Raw genomic sequence first — 27,695 nt, 5'->3', positions numbered from 1 at the left:
CGGGAAGGTAAACGACGTTTATGTGCACTGCTCTGGTTCGCCAGAAGCGGCTTAGTCATCCTGGCCACATGACCCGGAAGCTGTACGCCGGCTCCCTTGGCCAATAAAGCAAGATGAGCATCGCAACCCCAGAGTCGGTCACGACTGGACCTAATCGTTAGGGGTCCCTTTACCTTTACATTTATGATGTAAATTTTGTTTCTGTTTCCCTTGTTCCACATCGGCGAGACTTTGATACACAGGTCTGAGCTCATCTCTCTGCCTGAAACTGCTGTGTTAGCAGCACTGCCTGGGCAGTGTGTTTGGGGGTCCCGGGCTGCCTAGAAAAGAAGACCCCCTTCTCAGCCTGGCTGATATGGTCACAAGGAACACAGAGCAGTAGGTTTGGCACCAGCTTGGCTGCAGGAGTTGAATGAAGAAGGTGTGCAGGGCACTATCCAAGCATCTTAGAGACTCCACTTAAGATTTGTGTAAGGTTTTCCTCCACAGCCTTTTCTTCTCCTGAACATAACTCACAAGGCAGCGAAGGTTTAGGACCAGAGTTTTCCTTCTTGATGGGCTCCCTTCCCCGGTTGATGAGCCCCATCTGCCCTTCACTTTTCCTCTGCAGAATGGGCAGAATCTGCCTTCTTGACTGTGGGATTCACTGTTGGTCTCATCCTCTCCATCCACCAGTGCCTGCCTTCACCTGCAACAGAATTCCCCAACCCACCAAGGATTTGAGACCCATCAGCTATCCTCACCTGGTTTTGCCAGCCGGTTGAAGCCATTCCTGGGATTGTGGCCCCTGTTGCTTCCTGACAGCTTCTGGAAGCCTCAGGTGAGAGCATAGTGCAGGGTGGGGACGACCAAAGGTACTACCGCTCCTATAACACCCCATGACATCAGATAATTGCGATATTTGAGACAGAAGAGGAATAAATTCATGTCTCTAGAAATAACACAACTTCAGGCCATCAATAAATGAACACTACATATTCAAGGTTGAAGTTTTCACTAGTACAGTTATCCATTTGCCTTTAATATGCAGCTTTTTCAGTGTCACATTAGGATAGTCAGAAGATGGGCCTGAGATCAGGCAGCACATCATTATTATAAGGAACAATGGGGGGGGGTGTTTCCCATTTGCCATCTGCTTTCCTTCTGCTTCTCCTGCTCTCTCCATGCAGTGTGAGACATGTAGACAGAGGTCCATCTCCAAGAACAGGAGCTTCCCTGAGCACCAATTCAGCTGACCCCAAGCACCAAGCCTTGTCACTAGTTCTCTGACTGACCCAGACCACATTCCCCAGAAAAGACGTAGACCTGGGCCTCACATAATGGTCCACATGGACCTCCTGAGGCCAATGGGGCTGTGCAGGTGATTCATGAAGATCTAGAGGTGGATGGAGGCTTATGATGCAGAGGATGGGGAATGTCCAAAGGAACGATGGATCGGAGAAAGAGAGGGCCTGTTCATGGACAGAGAGCAGCTGCCTTTCCTGTGAGGAAACAATTGATTTGAAAAGGCTGTATTCCAAGATCATGCTGCTTTATTAACGATGTTTGAGGATTATGAAAGGTTTCTGCTGCATTACTATCATTTGATGACATTGCTTTTTCATTTCCTAAAAGTTGGGAATATGGATCGGAGGCGGGGGAATGTAGGAGATGTTGAAATATAAGACAGTGCTAATGGCATCTCTTTCCCTTTGTTCTCTTCCTTGAAACCCAAACAGGATTTCCTTTCCTCCCACTCTGAAGAAGGTGATGGAGAAGACATTCAGAATTCCAGGGCATGGGGCACCTTTCGTTTCATTAGGAATAGAAATTAAAATGTGTGAAATATGGAATATGCTTCATTGAATTAGCAGACATAGCTCACATCGACTCCAAGAGAGGAGAAACCATTGAAAGGTATGGAGAGTGGGAAAAGTTTCACTGATAGTGGAAAACTTCGAACACATCAGCGGACTCACATGGACAAGAAAGGATTCCAATGCAGGGAGTGTGGGAAGAACTTCAGTCAGAGAGGACTCCTCAATATACACCAGCGGACTCACACAGGGGAAAAAACCTTTTAAATGCATGGAGTGTGGAAAAAGCTTCCCTCAGAGTGGACACTTAAATTCACATCTATGGACTCACACGGGTGAAAAACCTTTTAAATGCAGGGAGTGTGGAAAAAGCTTCAGTCAGAGTGGACACTTAAGTTTACATCAATGGACTCACATGGGTGAAAAACCATACAAGTGTATGGAGTGTGGAAAGAGCTACAGTAAGAGTGCACACCTCAATAAACATCACCAGACTCACACAGGGGAGAAACCATATGAATGCAGGGAGTGTGGGAAGAGCTTCAGTCAGAAAGGAAGTCTGAAATTACACCAACGAACTCACACGGGTGAAAAACCATATAAATGTATGGAGTGTGGAAAGAGCTTCAGTCAGAGTGGACACTGCAATATGCATCAACGGATTCACACAGGGGAGACACCATTTAAATGTATAGAGTGCGGAAAGGGCTTTAGTCATAATGCAAACCTTAGAAGACATCAGCGGACTCACACAGGGGAAAAACCATTTAAATGTATGGAGTGTGAAAAGAGCTTTAGTGATAGAGGAAGCCTTAGAAGACATCAACAGATTCACACAGGGGAGAAACCATATAAATGTATGGAATGTGGAAAGAGCTTCAGTCGAAATGGATACCTTACAACACATCAACAGACTCACATAGGGGAGAAACCATATAAATGCATGGAGTGCGGAAGGAGCTTCAGTTACAATGGAAACCTTAGAATACATCAACAGACACACACAGGGAAGAAACCATTTAAATGTTTGGAGTGCGGACAGAGCTTCAGTCAGAGTGGACACCTCAAAATACATCAACAGACACACACAGGGGAGAAACCATTTAAATGTTTGGAGTGCGGAAAGAGCTTTAGTCATAATGGAAACCTTAGAATACATCAACGGACTCACACAGGGGAGAAACCTTTTAAATGCATTCAGTGTGGAAAGAGCTACAGTCGGAATGGAAACCTTAGAAAACATCAGCAGACACACAGGGGAGAAACTGTTTAAATGTATGGACTGTGGAAGGAGCTTCAGTCAGAGTGGAACCCTTGATTTATGTTAACAAACTCACACAAAAGACAAACCTTATAAATATCAGGAAAGTAGAAAGAGGTTCAATCCTAGTGGAAGTTCTAAATCAACAGACTCACAGACAGGAAGAAGTTTAGGAGTTGAAACCCTACAAACCATCAACAAATTCAGAGAGGAGAAGCAGTTTAAATGAAAAGATTGCAAAAAGTGCTTTATTTATAAAAGAGTGTTTATCTGGATTGCTGGTGGTCAGTGTGGATTAGGGCCAGGCGATATATTGTTCCAAACTGGTTTCTAGACCACATCGTGATAACCTATCAAAAACAATTGATATGGCAACATACTAAGAATCACAGTGTGTGTTTCTGTGATGCCCATTTGCCTGAAAGCAGCCGGCAGAAAGCTTTTCTTCGTGAAGCCCCTGAATATGCCGAGTTCCTGACTTCCCTCCCAGACGACAGGAAGTGAAAGACACACCTCCATTGCCCTGTGTCCTTCCAGCCTCTTTCCTCCCTTGCCTCCTTCTGCCGGTGTGTGTGCCTGACTTAGGTATCCTATGTGCTGTATTTTTCTACCGCTGAAACTGGATTTGCTCTCGGGAGCTAAGTTTTGTGCCTCACTGGGGACCCAATAAGAACTGTATGCTTTGACACATTTCCGGGATCCTCAAGGTGCCCCCCAGCCTGGCTCCACTCAGCCAGGGCAGCTGCATTTTGTTTCGCTGCAGGTGAACCTTTCCTCTGAAACACGGGGTCTTAAAGGAGCTTCATGGGGGGGGGGGATCAGTGAGAAGGAGCTTCTGGAGCCTGTGCTGCCCCTCCCCACCTGAAACTCTCCTGAGCCCCTCCCCTTTTCATTTCTATGACTGGGGGTCCCGCACAGCCCTCAGGGCACCTCAATATCTTGGGGGGGGGGTGGAAAGCTATTTTGTCTGCTGAGGGCAGGGACACAATCCTGTCTCATTGCGGGGTCTAAGGCTTTTAGGTAAGAGGCTCAGGTGGAAAAGCATTGAGAAGGAAAAAATCCTGGGGTGATGATTTCCTCTGCTGCCCAGCTCCCCAGGGGGCCACTGTTAGGATATAGTTCCGTTCCACCTTAAAAGGGAACAGGCTGTTCTGTGTCACATGCCTGTTTACTTCCAGCTTCTGCTGGGAACTTCCGTTTTGTATATAGCTTTTGTATTCTGGCTGTTTTCCTGGAGACGGAGGCAAGCAGTCATGTTTTTCCTTTGTTCTGAACTACGTTGAATAAAGCTGTGAATATGCTCTCCTGTCTGCATCTTTCCTTGTGGAGACTCTGCGGAAAGGGTGGGCATGGGGCTTGGAATGTCTCTGAGGCTCCTGTCGCTAATTCACTGGTGCTGTTCCACGGGAGACTGGTGGTCGTCCGGAGACACCTGGGGGCTGCCTGATGCCTCCGTCTCCCGGGCAGTATCCCAACAGCCACACCCCGCGGTCCCTCCGGGGTCAGCAAAGAAGGAGAATCCAGGCAAGTTAAGGGAGCAAAACAGCGGTCAGGAGACCTGATCTTTATTTGTAGCAAGAAGGTTCATCCTCACAAAGAGTAGGAACCCTGAGAAGATGGTTGTATGAACTTTTTTTCAGGGGTTGTTGCTGTTGGCGTTTTGTGTTTATATTTTAGATCTTGTTGAGATTCATGTTGAAATTGTTCAATTGTTCAATCCCAGCATTCCAAACTAACCCCATCGCCGTCTAGCAATACCTAAAATTTACTCTTCTACTATAATTACCATTAATATATTAATGTCATTGACACATGTGTACACAACTTTAAATACAAACACCAAGACATTGCACTGAAACTTTCATTAAATGCGCATGCATGCATTTTCCAAGAGTCTCATTCAAGTAGAGTGCTTAAGAGTTTTGGACTAGGACCTGGGAGACCTGGGTTCAAATCTCCACTCACTCATGAAGCTCACTGGGTGATGGCTTCACAGCCCAACCTACCTCACAGGGTTGTTCTCAGGATTAAACGATGAGGGGGAGAACCCCTTTACACCACACTGAGCTTCTTGAAGAAACAGGTGCTATAAAGGCATCCAATAAATTTCAGTAAGAAGAAAGGTAAAATTCTGCTCTTAGGCAAGAAGAATCAGCTGCACAAATATAGGATGGGGGATACCGGGCTTGCCAGTAGGACATGTGGAAAAGACCTGGGGTCTTAGACTAACATGAGTCAACAGTATGATGCAGCAGCAAAAAAGGCTGTTATTCTAGGTTGCGTCCAAAGAACTCAAGTGTCCAGATCAAGAGAAGTAACAGCCCCACTTTCTTCTGCCTTGTTCAGACCACACATGGAGTCCTGTGTCCAGTTTGGGGTGCCCCAATTTAAGAAGGATTTTGACAAGCTGGAAGGTGTGCAGAGGGGGGTGACCAAGACAATTAAGCGTTGGGAAACCAAGCCTTCTGAGGAACAGGAAGGGCTGTCAGGTGGAAGATTGAACAAGCTTGTTTTCACCGGCTCTGGAGGCTGGGACCCAAACCAATGGCTTCAAATTAGAGATGCCCTTGGAAGGTTGTGGACTCTCCTTCCTTGGAGGTTTGTAAGGAGAAGTTTGAAGGCAATATGTCATGGAATAATAATAATAATAATAATAATAATAATAATAATAATAATAATAAATTTTATTTATATCCCGCCCTCCCCAGCCGAAGCCGGGCTCAGGGCGGCTAACAACAATAAAACAGTACAAACAACACTCTAAAATCATTCATTATAAAAATTAATTAATTAATTGATTGATTAATTAATTAATTAATGGAAGCTTTAGTTGAGACGACCCCGGGGTCTCCTGCAGGTCTAAAATTCTATGATTCTCCCCTGTATGAATTCTTTGATGGGCCATGAGCTTGGTCCTCTTACCGAAGCTCTTTTCACATTCCAATCATTGATATGGTTTCTCACCACTGTGAATTATTTGATGGGAAGGGAGACCAGAGCTCACAGTGAAGCTCTTCCCACGTTGGGAGCACTGATATGGTTTCTCAACACTGTGAATTCTTGGGTGTGCCACAAGATTGGCACGATGACTAAAGGTCTTTCCACATTCCAAGCACTGATATGGTTTCCCCCTTGTGTTAATTTTTTGGTGGGAAGTGAGATCGGCTCCCTGGAGGAAACTCTTTCCACGTTCCAAGCACTGTGAATTCTTTGGTGGGAAGTGAGATTGGCTCTATGGCAGAAACTCTTTCCACATCCTGAGCACTGAAAGGGTTTCTCACCACTGTGAATTATTTGATGGGAAGTGAGATTTTGCTTCCGACTGAAGCTTTTTTCACATTCTGAGCACTGATAGGGTTTCTCACCTGTATGAATTATGTGATGGGCTGTGAGATGGGTGCTCTGACTGAAGCTCTTTCCACACTCTCGGCATTGAAATGGCTTCTCCCCCCTGTGAATTCTCTGGTGTTTACGGAAGGTTGTGCTTGTATTAAAGCTTTCCCTACAATCCAAGCCCTGATAGGGTTTCTCCCTGCTGTGAGTTATTTGATGCGAAATGAGATGTGCACTCGTGCTGAAGCTCTTTCCACATTCCAAGTACTTCAGTGGGTCCTCCCCTGTGTGAATTATTTCCTGTGAAGTGAGGCTTTCATTCCAACAGAAAGTTTCCCCCCATTCAGAGAACTAAGAGGGTTTCTTCTCAATAGCATTTCTTTGGTGGGTAGTTGAATGGGAGCTGTGACTGAAGTTCTCTCCACACTCCAAGAGTGGCAATGGCTTCTCCACTGTGTGGATTCTCTCATGGGCGTCCTCTCTCTCTATTTCCAAAGCATCACCACCTGCAATGAAGAAAGAAATGGATTAGAGATGCAGGAAGAAATGGGAGTGCCACTGTACTGAATATTGATCTCTAACCCTTCTGATAGAAGAAGAATTCCATGCATCCACATTACTGACCACACACTAGAGGTGGTCAGTGTTAGAATCAGAGATAGGACAGCTAGGACATAAAGAGGACCTTAAACCGAGGATTCGGGCGCAACAATGGAATGTCTAGGTGCACTCTCTTATGACAAAAATACACAGCTGAAAAGGAATGAACAGCAGCTAAAATAATATGTTCATTTTTCACGTGGTCTAGTCCTTCCCCTGCCCACCCCCCTGATTTTTAAAGGAGGTCTCTCCTTCAGTCTTCAGAGAGTAGCTGGAAGTGGGGAGGCAGAAAAGGGTCCTTCTTTCCTTCCACTCTGCAGTTTTAATCTGAAATCTTAGGTTCTGCACGCAGAGCTCAGAAACTGCTCGTGTCTATGGCATTCCCTGTTGCAAAATGCGCCTAGAACCATGCAAGTTTCAGACACTGGAGGTGGTGGATGATTGTGTCTACCTAAGAAACCAGCAACCTCTTCATTGATGCTGACCTGGACAAGTGTACTGGCGAGGCAGTTACGGCAACGGCTCACCTCTCCAAAAGAGTGCAGGGGTACCTCTGGTTAAGAACTTAATTCGTTCTGGGCATCTGTTCTTCACCTGAAACTGTTCTTAACCTGAGGTATCACTTTAGCTAATGAGGCCTTCCGTTGACGCCATGCCGCTGCTGCATGATTTCTGTTCTCATCTACCTGAGCTGCTTCCACAGCCGTTGCTTCTCCTTCCCCACCAGGAATAGATGGATGAGAAGGTCTTGCTGGCATCATCTGGTCACCTGCAAGAGACAAAGGTAAGTGGGAAGCCAGGAGTGCAGCTGCTCTCCAAAAAGTCTCATCTTCTGAGTGCATCTGGACATTTGGACCCATTTCATAATTTAGTACAAAAAATAATTTGGACCCATTTCATAATTTAGTACAAAAAAAGTTGTTCTTGTTGGACACCCAGCTTTTGATCGCTAGCTAGGCAGGGATTAAGGGCTGCTTCGTTCTGTGCTTTTGCACTCCTATGTGGGCTTATGGTTTTGGTGCTTGTGGATCTCATGGGATTTAATGCCTTGCCATTATAAATGCACGGGGATAAGTGCATTTACACAGACACATTTCCACAAAAAGACCCAAACTCCGGCATGTAGCCGCAGCCGCAGGAGCCTTTCTGCAAATGGCCTTTGCAACTCAACTCACTGGATGGTAACAAAGTATACACATCTGCCTCTTTTCAACGGATGCTTTCGCTTGGCCCCGTTTCCTCAATGAATCCACCCATTTCTTGAGGAAATGTTAACTTCTGCCAGGAAAACCTGAGCTGAAATAGTACGGAGAGCAAAACAGCAGCACTGTCTGACCCCCGTCAGCCTCCAGACTCCCCCAGTCACGTAGGTATGACATCATGGATGATCCATATAATCCATTGATGATCCACATGATCCAAGCAGACTGGGCCAAAGAGCAGATCTCTAGGCCTGAATGAAACGGGTCTGCGGTGATGGATTCTGGAGTCAAGAAATCCGCCCTTCCCAATGACCAGGAAAGGGCAGCGAGCAGGAATCCTCAGGCATCCCGGTTGACAGACAGACTTGTCATGTTGCCAAAACACGAACTCGGAGTCTGATCTGATTTCCAGGTACAACTCATTTTGTGACGCAACCAGGGATGTTTTTGGGGTGCTCTCTCTGTGACCTGGGGGGGGGGGCTACTATCCAAATTGCAACGCGCTTTATTTCTGGGCTGCTTCACTCCTTGCATGGGGGGGGGGGCTCTGCGCGCAAACAGATCAACAGCTGCCTTGCTTTCTTCCTGGTCGCATTGTGTTACCTCTGTAGCAGGAAACCCCCCCCCCATCATTCAGTTTGTACAGACTTCACACACACTCACACTCACACACTACATACGCTACACTTCTGTTATAAATTCATAGAAAATCAACCATACATCAGATTTGCACTGTTCCACTTTTATTCTACTCCATATTTCAAGGACTAGCTAAGGGGGGTGCCCTGGTGACGGTCAGCCATAATCCCCTAAGCGAGCAGTCACATACCTGGCTACTGCACCTGGTGGGGCATGATAAGCGAGATAAGCATCCTGATGGGCTCAGGCTCATCTCATCATGGACACAATGGACTGCATACGGTTGTATATTCAGAGCAGACAGCAACAAAAGGACCATGGCCGGATTCCCCTCAGGGGGAAGGAAACTGCACCTTTTCTTTGTTATTCACAACTGGTTCATGGGAGGGGGAGAAAGGAGGAACCCGCCAGGTGACAAGACACTCAGGTTACCACCACAACTCCTCCCTCAACCCCTCCTTTCTGTAATGTATGCATGATGTTTCTGGGGGTGGGCTTGACCTAGAGGAGGGGAATTTCAAAAGTTTTTATAAGGTCTTGCACACCATTTTTCTGGGTCTTTCCTCTCTCCTGCGAGTGAGGGGAACACCCTGCTGCAACAGTACAATAAAGGCCAAGCCTACAGGCTGCTGATTTGCTCCAAGTTACTCTGGTTGGTGTCTTTACTTTTTGTCCAAGGGAGCCCTCGGATTTTTCCTGCAACAGTTTGGCGACCATGCTCAGGGACACTTGGTCCTCCTGTGAAGGTGAGGGGGGGAGATGGAAGGGATCAGGCGCCACTGGGCAACCTTAGCCCAGGGATCCTTTTTCCTCTCCCTGCCTCCTCTTTGCGGGCGGTAATCAATCGTCACCAAAAGCCCAACCAGGGGGAGCAAAGGCAAGGTCAAGCCGGCTAAAGAGAAAGGATCCCGGGATCCGCGGGGGACATCTGCGAACGTGAGTATGGTTTTGAAGTAGACACATTGGGAGGGGGCTGGAAAAGGTATCCCACGACAGCCGGACTTTCCTATCTTTCCTTCTTATCTGCTATCAGACGCCACCTTTTCGGGGTCGTCCAGGGGCGTCCTTACTCTCCCGTCTTCCCTTTTCGGAGTCGTCCCGGGAAGCACGGTTCTTATCTGCTATCAGACGCTACCTTTTCGGGGTCGTCCAGGAGCGTCCTAAAAAACCCCCCGTCTTCCCCCTCGGAGTCGTCCCGGGAAGCACGGTCCTTATCTGCTATCAGACGCTACCTTTTCGGGGTCGTCCAGGAGCGTCCTAATTCTCCCGGTTTCCCCCTCGGAGTCGTCCGGGGAAACACGGTTCTTATCTGCTATCAGACGCCACCTTTTCGGGGTCGTCCAGGGGCGTCCTAACCCCCATCCCCCTCTCCCGTTTTTCCCTTTCGGAGTCGGCCAGGGAATTGCGGATCTATACTGCACTTTCCTTTACAAATCTATCTCTCCCTCCCTCTTAAAACTCTCCTATAACCTCCGCAAATGAAGCTGCCCCTCCTGCCTGGCGACCTTTGTTAGGGATGACCCGGGTACGTGAGAACGCAAGGTCATTTGCTTCCTTTCCAAACCTTTAATTTTCCGGGACCCCGATCCGGCACTGCGCTGTGCAGACGTTCAGTAGGGAATCCCGAAATTAGTTTCGAGGTCAGGTAGGAGGCTGTTGTGGTTAATAGAGGGTAGTACATAAACTGGGGCCCCACACTAGGGTTAGTCTTGTGAACAGTACTGAAGTAGAATTTGAGATACGTGGTTTTCCGGGTGAAAGAGACCAGTGGTTTCCAGGAGTGTTCCTGTAGTGTTCCGGGTGAGAGAGAGACCCGTGGTTTGTGTAGAATTTAAGGCATGTGGTTTTCCGGGTAGAGAGACCCGTGGTTTTCAAGAGTAAGGTCTGTGGTTTTCCGGGTAGAGAGACCCGTGGTTTTCGAGGCTAATGCGGGTAGAGAGACCCGTGGTTTTCTAGACAAACTGCTTGTAGTTTACTGGTAGGCAGGGATTGCTTTAGCTGAAAGATAACTTGAATACTGGTAGAATATTCTTCCCCCCCATTCTTTGTCCCTTTCTTGTACCCGTTCTTCTACCTCCTAGTGTAATCTACTGAGCAACCCCCCCTCCGTATTAGAGGGAAAATGGGAGCTCACTAGACACCCTGGCTGGACTCCTCCTGGCAACAAAGCTTCCATGGAGCTTTTTGCCCCAGAGAGGATTCTGATACGCCCCTCCAGTTTAAAATAAAGGGGCAAAATGGTCTTTCCAAGTACAAAGTACAAGACCGTTGTAACTTTTAGTGGGTGGCTTAGGCCCACCACCTGGAACCCAGGGCACAGCAGCCACCTCAGGGATCCTTCAACAAAATCAGAGTGTGAACCCTTAGGGAGAGCTGAACACATCAAAATTGTGTTGTTAAACTATCACCTAAAGTTAGAACATGAAATCATGAACCTAATGGTGCTCAGAAGGCAGTAGATATAATAACAGCCCAGCCTGAGAGCCCACACATTAGAGATCTTAGTTTCTCTAAATATAAAAAAAAAAAGAGAGAGAGAGAAAAAAAATGAATAAGAGATGTACTCAAAGATTTAGAAATACTTAAAGGGTTTGTGTTTACATTGGCTTCGGCATCCACAGACTGTTCTTAAATGCACATAGTTTTTAAATTGCCAGCTTGCTTCAAAATTTAAAATCTAAGGAAGCTAAGGAATGTTTGGCCTCATCAATCTTAAACAGGATAAATATATGTATATATATATATTAGAATGAAGTGTGCAAATGTTTGTTATTTGAGAGAGGCTCCAAAGAGTCTTCCTCTGAGTGGCTTGAGTGAGGAGTATGATTTGATTTAAGTTGATGGTAGATTATGTTTTGCTGCAACTTAGTCTATATCCGTGTTCCAATCTTTTTTATTCCAGCATTTTGAAATGTGCTGTGAAGACACAAATGTTTCTGCTGCAAAAGCCTAGTTGAGCACAATTGCTCTCTCAAGCTAAAATGCAGTGTATGTATTAGATTAAGCATATTCCTATGAAAGTATGGTGTTCCTTCTAAGAAAAATATCTGAGTCTAGTTTTAACTTTGATTTGGTTGGACAGAAGAGTTATTGTAAGGCTCCTGATATCAGTCTCTATAAGACTTCCTGGTCTCTTTTCTTAGAAAATGCTCCCCCTTGTTTCATTCTGTCTCATTCAGGTTTTTTTTTTCTTCTTCTTCTTCTTCTTCTTACTTCTGTGCCAGGTAAATTTACTCCTGAGTAAGCTTCCTTTAAAGGAAACTGCAAAGGGGGGGGGCATAGATTAGGCTTACTATGCCTCTGCAAGTTCAGGAAAATTGTTCACTTTTGTATTCCTTTTAAATCAAATCTATGGCTGATTTAATTATTTGTGAGTGGTTATATCAATTGAATTAACTTTGCTTTATAAAAGATCCTCTCCCTATCTTAGGAAGAAAATGTTCACTTCAATCTTCCTTTAAAGATAATAACAGTCTAGGAACTTGCACTCTTTAGTCTAAGGAAGTAAACTCTCACTCAAACTAGCTTCAAGATCTGCTAAAAGGGTTCTGTATAAAGTTGGGTACCTTTATTTTCCTCTTCCTTAGTACATGGTAGGAGCATGGCTTGTGGTCTCTTCAAACAGTTGTGTCTGTGTACATATGTATGTCTCTTTGGTAGTACAAATCTTGCTGTGAAAATCTTGCTATGAACCCTGCATTTTAGGGTTAGACTAGATGACCCCAGGGTCCCTTTCAACTTTCCCAATTTGTGGCTGTGTGGAGGGCCATGTGTCTGCAAGCATGTGATGAGTTGAAATTCAGCCCAACTTTGCTCTTCGTTTTTTAAAAAAGGTGAGAGGTGAAAGCCGTGATGTTTTGAAGCAGAACTGGTGATATCAGGTGTAGGAAAATGGTTGCTTATGCATGTATGTAGGAAAATGGTTGCTTATATATATCGGCATGGAAAGAAGTTTCTTACTGGACAAAGCAAGAGGCTGCTTGGGGCATGGACAACGCGTGGACAGTTCATGCCAATGTAGCGATTGGTCCATGTAACATGATCTTAGGGGGCGTGATGTATTGTACATTCCTTTGTCTGCTAGCTGATAGATTGTAGCACACTTCTGCAGAGACTTCAATAAAAGCGGGCAGCAGCTTTTGAGCTGTATGAGAGAGCCCTTAAAAATCCAGCTTGGTGTGTAAGATTCTTTTCAAGCTAACTTGGTGAAACACTGCCTCATCCCACAAAGACGAGCAGGCTTCGTCATTTGGTGCCCCGTGCGACTGACTTCGGACTTCACGTTGCTTACCAGCGCTCACCTACGCCCGGCAAGGGCTCCTGACGCGTCCTTCATCCTCTTCGGATCCCAGGTGAGAGCTCCCTTACGTTCTACTATCATGGGGCAGTCCCTTTCACCACCACAAAAGAATTTTTTTGATGAACTTAAGTTTCTTCTTGCCAGCAACAATCTTGTTCTGAATGATGCTGATCTCAAAGCCTTAATTGAAGCTCTTGACACCCATTTTCCATGGTACCCCCAAGATGGGACATGGAATTTGAAGGATTGGGAGAAAATAGGACATTTTTTTCAAAATCACCCGGAGATGCAAGAATTTTACATGCTTGGTGCCAAGTTCACAAGGCTATCTCCTTTCTAAATCCTGCAAATATCCTCCTTGCGGTAAAGCCTCCTGTACCTTCTGTGTTTTTGTGTCCCTGCCTGCCAATGGCACAAATTTTGGACCTGCCGGCTTCTGTCTCTTCGAAAGCTCCAGATCCTCCCGTACCTACAGCTTCCACACCCTCCCTCTCTCTGCATTCCTGGCCTCTCGGCGCCATCTCCGCCCCCTCGTCCACCCCTCTCCAAGGAGCGGCTACACCTCTAATTGCCTTTGATCCTGCTATGCCTAATCTCTTCCCTGTGCTTGCTCCGGTCGCCCCCGGTGCAGAGCCTCACAGCAATGAACAATTTGACTTGCAATTTATAAAAGAGTTCTCTTCCTCTGTTGCCGCTGCTGCTGGCATTGTGCCATCTCCTCCAGCCCCAGCCATGCTTACACAGGCTGAGGTACTCGATGGACTGCCGGGAGGGAGAAATTTCCTTACCACTGCTCAGCAATTGCCCCTGGATCCTCAGTATTGGGAAGCTACCACCGTTGCCGTCACTCAGGATGCTTTGGCTTCAGTCCCAGATGACAAAAACAAGGGAGGGGGTCATTGGGGCACTCTTAAAAGGCAAGTTCAGGATGTGGCAGCCCAAGAAGTGATTGTGCGTCAGCTTGCGTTTGACAATGCCAATGAAGACTGTAAGCAAGCGCTGCACCCTTTGATGACAACTCCTAATATAGCCATTGCAGATATGCTCAAGGCCTGCCACTCTGAGGGCAGGGCTCGTCTGCTGGCCACTGTTTTTTCCTCTACTGGATTTCATAATTTTGCTAAGGACAAAACCTGAGAAAAGCTTGCAGTGGTTTTTCTTCTGCCATGGGGGGGGGGGGCAGAGGCACCTGTGTGATTCAGTTCACAAAAGACAGGCCGCACCGAAAACATTTTACAATCTTTTTTCCTCTCCCCCTGCACAGACTCTCACATAGAGATGTTGCTTTTCACTTTTTGGCTCTGTTCCCAGAAATATGTTGCAAATCAAAGTACCCAGACAAGGTTGCCTTGAATCCAAGAAACGAAGGTTTCTTTGTTCTCGGCTCTGGTTTCTTACAGCGATTTTTTTTTGTTGCAAAAAAGGATGAATTGGATCGTGTGTGTTTTTTTTTTGTCTTAGAGGAAAATGCATTTTTTAAAAATGTTTTGTTGTTATGGGAAAAACCCCATACTTTGAAGACTGACAACGGCTCTGCATATATTTTTCTGGCTTTTTCTGACTTTTGCTCTCTGTGGGATATTAAGTTGCTTTACAGGACAAGCAATCATTGAGCATGCCCATTTGACTTTTAAGACTCTCCTCAACAAGCAATTGGGAGGTCGTTCAGCTACTGTCTCTGAAATACCTAATATTGTGCATCAAGTGTTATTCACCTTAAATCATCTGTTGTATCCTCACAACGGGAATTTTACACCTGCTGAGCTTCACTTCAGGAGGGAAGAAGTGTTGCAGCACCCTTTAGTGTCTTACAGGTTACTTCCAGACCCAAAGTGGAAAGGTCCAACTTTCCTGATTTCCTGGGACACCAGCATCTTGAAACCATTCTTCACGCTGTCTGCCGATGGAGATCTGCCATCTGACCTCAATCCACATTGCAGCTGGAGACATCACCACGTTCCTTCCAACGTGCCTTTTACAGCTGTTCCAGTGTTTCCTGACATGAAGGGCCATCTCCGTCCTTATCGCATTGGCCCTCCTACTCCCTGGGAAGCCACTTTGATTACCAAATACCAGTACAGTTTTGCTGCATCTTGCCTGGGGAATTGCCTGGGTTTTATTCCCCAATTACGACTACCCCATTTGTGTTGCTACCTACAACTGGGGTTGGAATTTTGATTCAGTACAAGGAACCGTGAATGTAGCCTATTTACAGCAAATGGGCTCTTGTGTTTGCAAAAATGGTTGTGTTGCCTCTTCTGGATTGTGGTTTTTACATGCCAATAATCGAGCCACGAAATATCACGCAGGTTGCTCTGAAGCAGCTATTGGAGTGATCTACCATTCTCATCCTTATTGCCCCCATGAACAATCAGTTTGGCATGGGCCCCACAACTCTAAATACCTGCAGAACTTTGTAAGACGCCGCCGTGATGCTCCCTTACAAAAAGCAAGAAAACCTGAGATATATCATCAGATTTGGAGTAATAATACCTATGTATTAGGACATAAATCATTTTGCTTTTGTGCTTAATCTTTCTGATTGTTGGATGTGTATGCATATTCCTCCTTACTCAAAGCGGTTTGGCATTTATTATTGCATAGTATTTTAGTAAATGCTTCATATAAGATTAGCAATAATATTAATGATGATTGTATAAGTTTACCACCTGTGTTTTTGTCGCTTGTAGAAACAGCGTCTCATTGCTTTCATTTTAATCATAATACAAAGAAATTTTTAGGTCATTATCCTTCTTGTAATTGGACTTATGAGTATGTTAATGGATCCTCTTGTTTTCTTAACGTTACCACTATGAGTGGTAGGCCACAAGTTTTAGTTAATAATGTCACAACCTATATGACTTATGATCAACAAGCTGCGTGTAGAAATTTTTATGTTTGGTTGGATTGGATGAGGAAGAGTAGCAGAACTACGTGTTTGCTTCAATCTGATTTATGGTTATTTTGTGGCACAAAAGCCTACAAAGAAATCCCCTCTGCTTTTTCTGGAACCTGTACTTTAGGGGTGGTTATACCTCTGAAGAAGGAAGCACAATCTCCCATCACTCAATATGTTGAAACAAGCATTGCTAGGCCTCCCCTCTTCTGCCCTCTTTAGGTGTAGCTATAATTACCGTGATTTGCATAAGTTGGCAAATTGGACAGCTGCTTTGTTCAATTCTACTATTTTTGGCTTTAAGGACAATTAACGCAGAAATGTCACAAATAAGAGATGTTGCTCTTCAAAATCGTTATGTTTTAGATGTTATTCTCGCCTCTAAAGACGGGGTTTGTGCTTTAATTCATTTTCATTTTTGTATGTATATATCTGATTAATCAAATCAATATTTCTGCAACAATTAATTGTTGGAACAAATAATAGCTAATAATCCTTTGAATCCACCTGAGGGTTTTGACCCATGGGAATGGCTTTTCTCTTGGTTACCTAATGGTGAATGGTTAAGAAAAATTTTGTTGATTATAATTGCATTAATTGTTGGATTTATAATTCTCTGTTGTTGCATTCAATGCTTACCTTCCTTGCTTGCTCAATGCAGTGCCTGGTGGAATAAACCACATCCAGCCTCTGGGCTGACTAGAAGGATTTATGTGGCACAATATAAACGCTTAGCAAATTCCATGTATGATGCTGATTAAAGTTGTTTTCATTTGCGCTTAAATATATAAAGAAAAGAGGGCATGTAGGAAAATGGTTGCTTATGCATGTATGTAGGAAAATGGTTGCTTATATATATCGGCATGGAAAGAAGTTTCTTACTGGACAAAGCAAGAGGCTGCTTGGGGCATGGACAACGCGTGGACAGTTCATGCCAATGTAGCGATTGGTCCATGTAACATGATCTTAGGGGGCGTGATGTATTGTACATTCCTTTGTCTGCTAGCTGATAGATTGTAGCACACTTCTGCAGAGACTTCAATAAAAGCGGGCAGCAGCTTTTGAGCTGTATGAGAGAGCCCTTAAAAATCCAGCTTGGTGTGTAAGATTCTTTTCAAGCTAACTTGGTGAAACACTGCCTCATCCCACAAAGACGAGCAGGCTTCGTCAATCAGGCATTTGAGTGATTACAGTGCTTATCATTTTGTCTATTATTTACAAAAATCAGACTTAAAAGTCTACTCAAAGTTTAAGCACATACAAATTCATATAATCAAGTAGAATGAGCCTTGACATATAGTCAGTAGCCTTCACCATCCTGTAAATAAAGGGCAGGAAAAATTTGTCTGCAAATGGTAAGGCTGAAATGACTGAGAATGTTAAACAAATCTTATAAATTCTGACTCTGGCCATTTTTTCCCATATATAAGGGCGTGGCATTGTTCTGCGAATGGCCAGAGGGATATTAGCCCTTTCCTGTACATAAAGGAAACAATCTCTTGCTTGGGCTGAAGGAAACATGATCCCTTAGAAAACTGCTAGCTTGGGTGAATACTTGAATTGCTGAGTTTCTCTTTTTTGTTTTAAAATCTAACCCTATTTTTTAAAATGTACTTCTTACCCTTCCCTTCCCTTATTCAAATGGTAATTTAGCCAAAAGATGCAACATTTTCAATAGTATAAAAGGTTTGCAGAGACATGAACTCTGCACATGCACAGAGGCTAGATCAGATTGAAAGAAAGAGAGAGAGAGGAAGGAGGGGGAACTGTAGGAAGGGGGGAGAGGAGGTTTTTCCAGAGCTTCGGCTGCAGGGAGAAACTTATCCAAATTTCCTTATGTAAAACTTGGAACCATTGAGGGAAATCATCCTCAATGTGTCTTTTGCTCCAAGGGCTACTTAAGACAAAAGGGCTAAGTACTGGACCATCAAAAGTCAAGAGGTTGCCAAGTTTCAAATCTTAACATGCCAAATTCTTTTCACAGGTAAATATCAAAGCACTCCCACTGACTAAGATTAAAACATGAAATAATTTTCCCTTTTAACAGGATATGTGAACCCCACTAACAAAGTGTTTGTCCCTTCCTTTCTCCCACAGCACAAATGATAACGAGGGGATGCAAACAGTGATTTAAAAACTCTACAAAAAAGTAATTGCATTTGTATTTCTTTTGTCTTTCTTTCCTTAAAGCCAAACAGTCACTGCATTTGTATTTCTTTTGTCTTTCTTCCCTTAAAGCCAAACAGTCACTTTCTTTCTGTTCAGCAAAACAAGTCTGAATCCCTGCTAGTTGATTTCCCTCTATCTCTTTGTGGCTTTGACACCTTTTTAGGTTACAAGTAATCTGCTTTTCATTTATTAATCAGTTTTTCATTGGGTTGTTAGAATGCCAAAACAGATTACTTCAGGTTACTTCAGGTGTTTTTTTTTAATTTTGCTTCCTCATAGGTCATTGTGTGTGTGTGTGTGTGTTTTACTTTTGGGACATGTCCATCACACGTTGAAAGTCATTTTAAACCCTTTTCCATTGTTTTCCCACTTTTTCAATCCAGTAGTAATCTGTGTGGTTTTGATAATATCTTTGTATTATTTAATAATAATTCTTTTCTAAATCTGATGTTTTTGTGTCAAGTCTGTTTAGATCTGACTGGTAATCTAATTTTTTGCTTTCTTTTTTAATTTTTAACCTTTCTTGTATTTTTACAGTTCTCTTTCTCTACATGTGGAGTAATTTTTTTATTAAGTGAAAGAAAGCAAACAAACTTAGCAGATAATAACAGTAATTATATGGAAATGTGATAATAATATTAAAATGAGTAAAGTGCTTAACATGCTAAGATTTTATTATTTGCAGCTAATAACTCAAGGAGATTTTCTTGGGGAGGGGCTTTTGCCCCTTCTTTTTCTAACTCGGTCTTTAAGTCCCCCAAAAACCCTGCCCCTCTCACAGGATGTCACTTCTACAGATGTGCAATGATGAAAAAGCAGCAACAACCCCTCAACTCAGTTCTTCACCATCACAAGACCTGCAACAACAGACACCAGTTTTCAAAATGCCCACAGCTATCTCTTGAAAAGGATATAGACTGAGGGGGGAGGGGAGCTGACAAAGGGGGGAGGAGTTGAATTCTAAGGACATTGTCTCACTTTTGAACCTTAAGACTGTGCTCCAGGATTGAGAAGATCACAATTGTGTCAAGATATGCAGCTGATATTTAATTAGTTTGTTTTGTATTATGTGTTATTATGTAGGAAAGTTGAAATGTGTTTGACAGTGTGATTTCCACAAAGGGGGGCAATTTTTGTCTGTAATTGTTTTTATGTTAAATGCCTTATTGCTTACACACCAATGGAGAATTCTCTTGCATTTTACACTTTCTAATAGCCCACACTATTGTATAGTCCAATATTTAGATCAATTTATAACCACATTTCATAGTTCCATCTAGCGCTCTGCCAACTTTCCCTATCCATTTTAAAATGTGCTGAACCTTGTTTTGCCTAGGACAAGCTTCTGGATCCATAAAACACAAGATACATGAAGGTGGATATGCTTTGGTTTAGCAGGAGTGATCCCTTATAGAGTTAAATTGACTTATTTGGACAAAATGCCCTTTTCAAGAATGGTTTTCTTTTAACAGTTTGTTTTGAAAAGTTGAGAACCATGGGGCAAGATAAATTCAAATTGGACTCAGTTTAAATTGGACAAGTGTATCCAGGCTGCAATTAGCTTTTTGGTCCTTAAAGTGCAAGTGAGCAACTTCCCATGACTGCAAGACCAGAGCCCATAATAATAAAATACCATAGAATGGCCAAGGCAAAGACATTTCTCTCATGACGTGTCCAAACCGGCCATGCAACATGGTTAATATGAAAGCCCTAAGTGGATTCACCAGGGATTGCCACTCCTGTAGCACTATGCCCGGTGTGAGACCACAGAAGAGCTAGCTTGACACCTGGGAAACACACAAAAATGGCGGGGGACAAAGCAAACTGCATTTTTCAGTCGTTAGTGGACCTTCCTGCTAAATGTAAAGCATAGACCACTATTGAGAAAACATTTCTTCCAAGATGCTAGAATACCACAAGTAACTGAGCAACAAAATATTAATTTTATGTGATATCCTATGTCTAACTATGCACTGTTACACCGTTACATTTCTATGCAAAGAAGCATGACCTCCAAGTCCCTTTCAGGCTCACATGGACACACGCATCTGGGATGGAGAATAGCAGGTTAATATTTACCACCTTAAATTGTGCGGAGAAAAGGATTGCAAAGTAGCCACCTTTGCAATCTTATCTCCGAAAGGGGGAACTGTAGCAGGAAACCCCCCCCCCCATCATTCAGTTTGTACAGACTTCACACACACTCACACTCACACACTACATACGCTACACTTCTGTTATAAATTCATAGAAAATCAACCATACATCAGATTTGCACTGTTCCACTTTTATTCTACTCCATATTTCAAGGACTAGCTAAGGGGGGTGCCCTGGTGACGGTCAGCCATAATCCCCTAAGCGAGCAGTCACATACCTGGCTACTGCACCTGGTGGGGCATGATAAGAGGGGAGAAAAGGACCCAGAGACCCCCGACAGCTCCCCAAAGCGCCTTTCGTGGGTCCCGTCGGCAGGGCCTGGATCCCTGCACGTGTACTGCGAAGGGGGTTTTCCTTGGCCCCTTAGGCGCCTTGGCAGCGGCGGACATGGGACGCCTACGCAGGGGGTCCCCACGAGGACCCCCTTGCCCCGTTTTCCCCGCGAAGGCATCCCTGGGGCCCTGTGGGTTTCGCACGGATAAAGGTGGGTTAACGGGCGTGAGGGTCGCCTGGATAGAGACCCCCCTGTCCCTCATCTGCTAGTCTTGGGGTGGCCCCCCCAGGATGGAAAGATGGGGGTGAGGGCTGAGCCGCGTCATGGGAGGCCTCTGGGTGCAGGGGAGACTCTGGGACAGAGGGAGGGAGTCGAGGAAGTGGGGAGGGGGAGCATCCCCGGGGCAGGAAAGGGCAGCAATGGGGGGGGGAGATAGGAAATCAGTCTTTGGGGAGACTTCTCCATGGTGGCCCCTGCGGGGATTCTCTGGAGGGGCCGCCTTGACTTCTCCTTCCCACCCAGGAATCGGCCACCCCTTCAAGGCGACCAGAGACAGATCCCTGGAAAGTGGGGGGTCCAGTCCCCCCCTTCCTTCCTGCAACCTCCATCCTCTTCCCACCCCATAAGCTCCTGCCCTGTCCAGACGCAGTGGTTCTGCCAAGTCCAACCATTGGTCCCCTGGAGAGGAGAGGAAAGAGGAAGAGGAAGAGGGGAGGGGAGAGGCCTTCTCAGAAGCAGCTCTTGGTTTCCGCAATCCCACCCAGGAAGCAGCCAGAAACCTTTTCCTCTCTCTCAGGCTTCCATCTTTAAGTTTCTCTTCCACTTCCTGGTTCCAGTACAAAGAAAAGACAGTTAAACATCAGACATTAAAAACCTCCTGATAGAGGGTTGCCTTCAGCTGTCTTCTAAATGTCAGAATGTTGCCCATTTCCTCGCCCTCTGCCTGGTTCCCTGTAACTTCGCATCTCGCGGGGGGGGGGGGTGGTCAGCAGAAGACCTTCGAAGGAGGACCTCCCTGTCCAGACTGAGCGATTTTGGGGGAGATGCTCCTTCAGGTCTACAGGGCCGAGGCTGTTGAGGGCTTTAGGTTGCAGATCTTGTTGCTCCATAACAATCTCATTCAGCAAATAAATTTATTACTGAAGGCAAAGAAGCATAACAGGACCCCAAAAATAGGAAAAACTTAACTTACGTAAAACCCTAACTTAGCATACCAAAACAGCAATCAACTGAGAATCACACAAAGAGAGTAGAGAAATAGCAGAATAGGAAGTGGGACCAGACGCCTTTCAGCCTTGTAAGTTATGTTCTAATAAATGTCAGAGTAACCTTGGGACTGGATAACAAGCCTGGCTCACTCCAGTTTAAACCAGCTTCATCTGGTTCCCCAAAACAAGAAAGGTTCTTCATAACCTCATAGCAACTTATCCCACCACCAGCTCTCTGCAAAAAGGAAACTGCCGAGTTTCAGGATGCCTGCATTAGATCAATACTTTTCTATGCCTGGAAAATGCAGCCATGCCACTTAAAGGTCAGTACCAACAGTTTGAATCGTGCTTGGAAATCTGGTGGGAGCCAGGTAAGGTCCTTTAAGGGCAGTGATATGTGGTCTCGGTGGCTGCTCCCATTCAGTTGCACTTTCTGGGTCACCTTCAAAGGTAGCCCCATGTAGACCACATAGCAGTAGTCCAAGCCGGAAATAACCAGAGCATGCACCACTCTGGCGAGACAGTCTGCAGGGAAGGAGGGTCTCAGCCTGCGTTCCAGATGGAGCTGGTAGACAGCTGCCCTGGACACAGAATTGACCTGAGCATCCATGGTCAGCTGTGAGTCCAAAATGACCCCTAGGCTGCGCACCTGGTTATTTAGGGGCACAGTTACCCCATCAGGACCAGGGGGTCCCCCACACCTGCCCACCCCCTGTTCCCCAGGGACAGTACTTCTGTCTTGTCAGGATTCAAGCTCAATCTGTTAGCCACCATCCATCTTCAAACCACCTCCAGGCAGCAGCACAGGGCATTCACCACCTTCACTGATTCCAGTTTAAATGAGAAGAAGAGCTGGGTATCACCCACCATACTGGTGAACACCCAGCCCCAAACCCCATATGATCTCTCCCAGTGGCTGCATATAGATATTAAACAGCATGGGGGAGAGGACGGAGCCCTGAGGCACCCCACAAGTGAGAGCCCAGGGGTCTGAACACTCATCCCCCAATACCACTTTCTGGACATGGCCCAGGAGGAAGGAGGGGAACCACTGCATAACCATTTCCCCAGCTCTCCCAGAGGGTCCAGTAGGATACCATGGCCAAAGGTCTCCAAAGCCACTGAGAGATCCAGCAGAACCAGGAAACAGCTTTCCCTTCAGACTCTAGCGCATTGGAGATCACCAACCAGAGCAACGAGGGCAGTTTCTGTCACATGATGAGGCCTGAATCCCAGTTGGAAGGATCATGGTGGCAGAAGCTTTCCTGGTCCTGCACCCCCAAAAGCTCCAGGCAGAAGTCTTTCATTAGCTTTGAAGGGGCCCTCCGATACTTGGTGGTCTTCTCTTCAAAAGACAAATATCTTGAATACTTTTACAGTGACATATGATGTAAATAGCACATCCACCTTGGAGAGATTTTGATACACAGGTCTGAGCTCATCTCTCCGCCTGAAACTGCTGTGTTAGCAGCACTGCCTGGGCAGTGTGTTTGCGGGTCCTGGGCTGCCTAGACAAGAAGACCCCCTTCTCAGCCTGGCTGATATGGTCCCAAGGAAAGCAGAGCAGTATGTTTGGCACCAGCTTGGCTGCAGGAGTGGCTGGAAGGAGGTGTGCAGGACACCATCTTAGAGACTCCACTCTGGATTTGTATAGCCTTTTCTTTTCCTGAAGATAACTCACCAGGCAGCGAAGGTTTGGTTTTCCTTCTCGAGGACCTCCCTTCCCAGATTGCTGAGCCCCATCTGCCCTCCACTTTCCCCAGCAGCATGGGCAGAATCTGCCTTCTGGGCTGTGGGATTCACTGTTGGTCTCATCCTCTCCATCCACCAGGGCCTGCCTTCACCTGCAGCAGAATTCCCCAACCCACCAAGGATTTGAGACCATGTATTCTCACCTGGTTTAGCCGGCCGGTTGAAGCCGTTCCTGGGCTTGTGATCCCTATTCTATCCTGACAGCTTCTGGAAGCCACAGGTGGGAACTGATTGTAGGGTGGGGACCATTGATGGATAAATTACCCCATAAGGAGCATGACATGACCCCCACCAGAGGGACTAATGCTCTCCTAACACCCCAAGACATCATATAATTATGATATTTGAGACAGAAACGGAATAAATTCGTCTCTAGAAAAAACACAACTTCAGGCAATAAGTAAATTAATACTACTTATTCAAGGTACTACATATTCCACTAAGTACAGTTTATCTATTTGCCTTGAATATCCGCTTTTCAGTGTCATTTTAGGATAGTCCTGCGTCGAAGATGGGCAGGAGATCAGACAGCACATCATTCTTTTAAAAATCATGCTGCTTTATTAACATTGATTAAGGATTATGAAAGTTGCTCATGAATTACTATCTTTTGTTAACATTACAACTTCATTTCCAAAAAATTGGGAACATGGGGAGGAGGTGGGGGAATATAGGAGACGTTGATATAGGAGAAGGTGCTAATGGAGCTTGATTTATTTTCTTTCCCTTAGTTATCTTCCTTGAAACCCAAACAGGATTTCCTTTCCTCTCAATCTGAAGAAGGAGATGGAGAAGACAGTCAGAACTGCAGGGAATGGGGCACCTTTCGTTTCATTAGGAATAGACATTGAAATATGTGAAATGCGGAATATGCTTCACTGAAGGAGCACACATAGTTCACATCAACAACCTCCAACAGGGGAGAAACCATTTAAAGGTATGGAGTGTGGGAAAAGATTCAATGATAGTCGAAAACTTAGAACACATCAGCGGAGTCACATGGACAAGAAAGGATTCCAATGCAGGGAGTGTGGGAAGAACTTTAGTCAGAGTGGACTCCTCAATATACACCAGCGGACTCACACAGGGGAGAAACCATTTAAATGTATGGAGTGTGGAAAAAGCTTTAGTGATAATGGATACCTTTATTTACACCAGCGGATTCACACAGGGGAGAAACCATATAAATGTATGGAGTGCGGAAAGAGCTTCAGTTTCAATGCAACCCTTAAACAACATCAATTGACTCACACAGGGGAGAAGCCACATAAATGTATGGAGTGTGGAAAGAGCTTCAGTCAGAGTGGACACTTAAGTTTACATCATCGGACACACACAGGAGAGAAACCATTTAAATGTATGGAGTGTGGAAAGAGCTTTAGTCATAATGGACACCTTAGAATACATCAACGGACTCACACAGGGGAGAAAGCATTTAAATGTATGGAGTGCGGAAAGAGCTTTAGTGATAATGGAAGTCTTAAAAAACATCAGCGGACTCACACAGGGGAGAAACCATTTAAATGTATGGAGTGTGGAAAGAGCTTCACTTCCAATGCAACCCTTAGATCACATCAATGGACTCACACAGGGGAGAAACCATATGAATGTATGGAGTGTGGAAAGAGCTTCAGTTACGATGCAACCCTTAGATCACATCAACGGACTCACACAGGGGAGAAACCATATGAATGTATGGAGTGTGGAAAGACCTTCAGTCGGATTGGAACCCTTAGAATACATCAACGTACACATACAGGGGAAAAACCGTTTAAATGCATGGCTTGTGGAAAGAGCTTTAGTCAGAGTGGACACTTAAGTTTACACCAGCAGACTCACACAGGGGAGAAACCATTTAAATGTTTGGAGTGTGGAAAGAGCTTTAGTGATAATAGATACCTTAATTTACACCAGCGGATTCACACAGGGGAGAAACCATATAAATGTATGGAGTGCGGAAAGAGCTTCCGTTTCGATGTAACCCTTAGAACACATCAAAGGACTCACACAGGGGAGAAACCACATAAATGTATGGAGTGTGGAAAGAGCTTCAGTCAGAGTGGACACTTAAGTTTACATCATCGGACACACACAGGAGAGAAACCATTTAAATGTATGGAGTGTAGAAAGAGCTTCAGTTGCAATGCAACCCTTAGAATACATCAAAAGACTCACACGGGAGAAACCATTTAAATGTATGGAGTGTGGAAAGAGCTTTAGTGATAATGGAAACCTTAGAACACATCAACGGACTCACACAGGAAGGAAAAACTTTAAAAGTATGGAGTGTGGAAAGAGCTTTAGTGATAATGGACAACTTAGAAAACATCAACGGACTCACACAGGGGAGAAACCATTTAAATGCATGGAGTGCGGAAAGAGCTTCAGTCAGAATGGAAATCTTAGAAACCATCAGCAGACACACAGGGCAGAAACTGTTTAAATGTATGGACTGTGGAAGGAGCTGCAGTCAGAGTGGAACCCTTGATTTATGTCAACAAACACACACAAAATACAAACCTTATCAATATGAGGAAAGTAGAAAGAGGTTCAGTCCTAGTAGAAGTCCTACATCAACAGACTCATGGACAGGAAGAACTTTAGGAGTTGAAACCCTACAAACCATCAACAAACTCAGAGAGGAGAAGCAGTTTAAATGAAAAGATTGCAAAAAGCGCTTTATTTACAATGGAGTGTTTAAGGAACATCCCAGGACTCTCACATGGGAGAACCCATTTAGATGTATGGAGTGTGGGATGTCTTCCTCTCAGAGTCCACTCTTTTCTTCACAGCAATGAACTCGGCAGGAAATCAGTCATTAACACATGTTGTGTATGTGACGTTCTGGTATTTATGTGGTAAACTCTATAGTAATGAAATATTGAAGGCAATGTCAAACAATGTGATTATAATCTAAGATGTAAAGTACCTTTCAATAGAGAAGGGGTGAGGGTTTATCTGGATTGCTGGTGGTCAGTGAGGATTAAGGCTGGGCGATATATTGTCCAAACTGGTTTCTAGACCACATCGTGATAACCTTCCAAAAACAATTGATATGGCAACCCACCACAGATCACAGTGTGTGTTTCTGGGATGCTGATTTGCTTGGAAGCAGCCGGCAGAAAGCTTTTCTTCATGAAGCCCCTGCAGATGCGGAGTTGCTGACTTCCCTCCCAGACGACAGGAAGCGAAAGACACACCTCCATTGCCCTGTGTCCTTCCATTCTCTTTCCTCCCTTGCTCCCTTCTGCCGGTGTGTGTGCCTGACTTAGATAGCCTGTGTGCTGTATTTTTTTTACTGCTGAAACTGGATTTGCTCTCAGGAGCTAAGTTTTGTGCCTCGCTGGGGACCCAGTGAGAACTGTATGCTTTGAAAGCTCAGTAAACTATTACTGAAGAAGTCCTGCTGCCTCTGTGTGTGTTTTTGATCTCAGTGTGGGAATTGCTCTACACGTGGCCCCTTCCCTGCTGCTACTTGGCTCATGCCCTGGAGTTGCTGTACTCAAGCATGCAAGACGGGTGCATCTGTGTGTGACTGGTTTATGCACCAAACCCTCTCACCCCCCCCCACCGCATGATCTCCACACAGTGCTACTTCACCAGAACTTCTCCCTGCCTCCTACGTGTTCTGAAGAAAACTTAAAATACTGTAATTTAATGGGAGATTTCCCCCCAAGCCTAATTGCAAGAGGGGGAAGGAGGGGCTGCAGGTACCAGGGAAGTCTCCTGGGGGGCCCATCTTCCCTCACGAACCCCATGGGGCAACCCCAGAGCTCCTGCTTATTCTGGGGTTTGGGAAAGATAGTACTTTTCCATAGTCCCAGAAGTTATTATTCTTCCTGCCAGAGGACCAGTGTGCATATTATTATCGTACTGAATTTACTGTTGCTGCTGTTGCTGTCAAGGACTGGCTGGGTGAAAAGGTGGGGGGGAGGCAGCAGCTGGGGAACCCCCAAGGGAAGAAGGCTCGGAGGCCAGGTCTTGTATGCCACCTAAGGCTATCAAAACTCCTAGGTCTGGTCAGTTAAAGGCTGATATGGGAGCCATTGGGGGGCCAAGTCAGTCATTTCTTTTTCTCCTCTCCTCTGGAAATGTGCTCTTTCTTTTG

The 27,695-nt window shown here is 45.1% G+C and overlaps 2 protein-coding genes and 1 long non-coding RNA gene across 6 annotated transcripts in view; 2 read left to right on the top strand and 1 right to left on the bottom strand.

Moving 5' to 3' along the window:
* LOC310659145 (uncharacterized protein) overlaps window positions 1-26,987 on the top strand; it is a 32,058-nt gene extending 5,071 nt beyond the window's left edge. For 2 of the 4 annotated variants that reach the window (XM_083402311.1, XM_083402312.1), the window contains 3 exons: window positions 676-820; window positions 23,667-23,807; window positions 24,319-25,844. In XM_083402311.1, coding sequence (XP_083258437.1) covers window positions 24,527-25,780 — 1,254 coding nt within the window. In that variant the 5' untranslated portion in view covers window positions 676-820; window positions 23,667-23,807; window positions 24,319-24,526 and the 3' untranslated portion in view covers window positions 25,781-25,844. Of the gene's footprint in view, window positions 1-675; window positions 821-23,666; window positions 23,808-24,318 lie in introns of all 4 variants that reach the window. The other 2 variants (XM_083402314.1, XM_083402313.1) reach the window with 2 other exon arrangements.
* On the top strand, window positions 2,035-3,112 carry LOC310659214 (uncharacterized protein). Its single transcript, XM_083402454.1, has 2 exons — window positions 2,035-2,158; window positions 2,322-3,112. The coding sequence occupies exons 1-2, from the start codon at window positions 2,148-2,150 to the stop codon at window positions 3,067-3,069; spliced, it is 759 nt and encodes a 252-aa protein (XP_083258580.1). The 5' UTR covers window positions 2,035-2,147; the 3' UTR covers window positions 3,070-3,112.
* Window positions 26,266-27,481, bottom strand: LOC310659291. Its single transcript, XR_014502725.1, has 2 exons — window positions 26,452-27,481; window positions 26,266-26,371 (listed from the first exon to the last, which is right to left on the bottom strand). It is a non-coding gene; the product is annotated as an uncharacterized lncRNA (long non-coding RNA).
* Window positions 27,482-27,695: the final 214 nt, after the last annotated feature.

Source organism: Podarcis tiliguerta (genome assembly GCF_965153285.1).
Source record: "Podarcis tiliguerta genome assembly, chromosome: 10".
Classification (NCBI taxonomy): Eukaryota; Metazoa; Chordata; class Lepidosauria; order Squamata; family Lacertidae; genus Podarcis; species Podarcis tiliguerta.
This window is presented reverse-complemented; position numbering and strand designations above follow the sequence as displayed.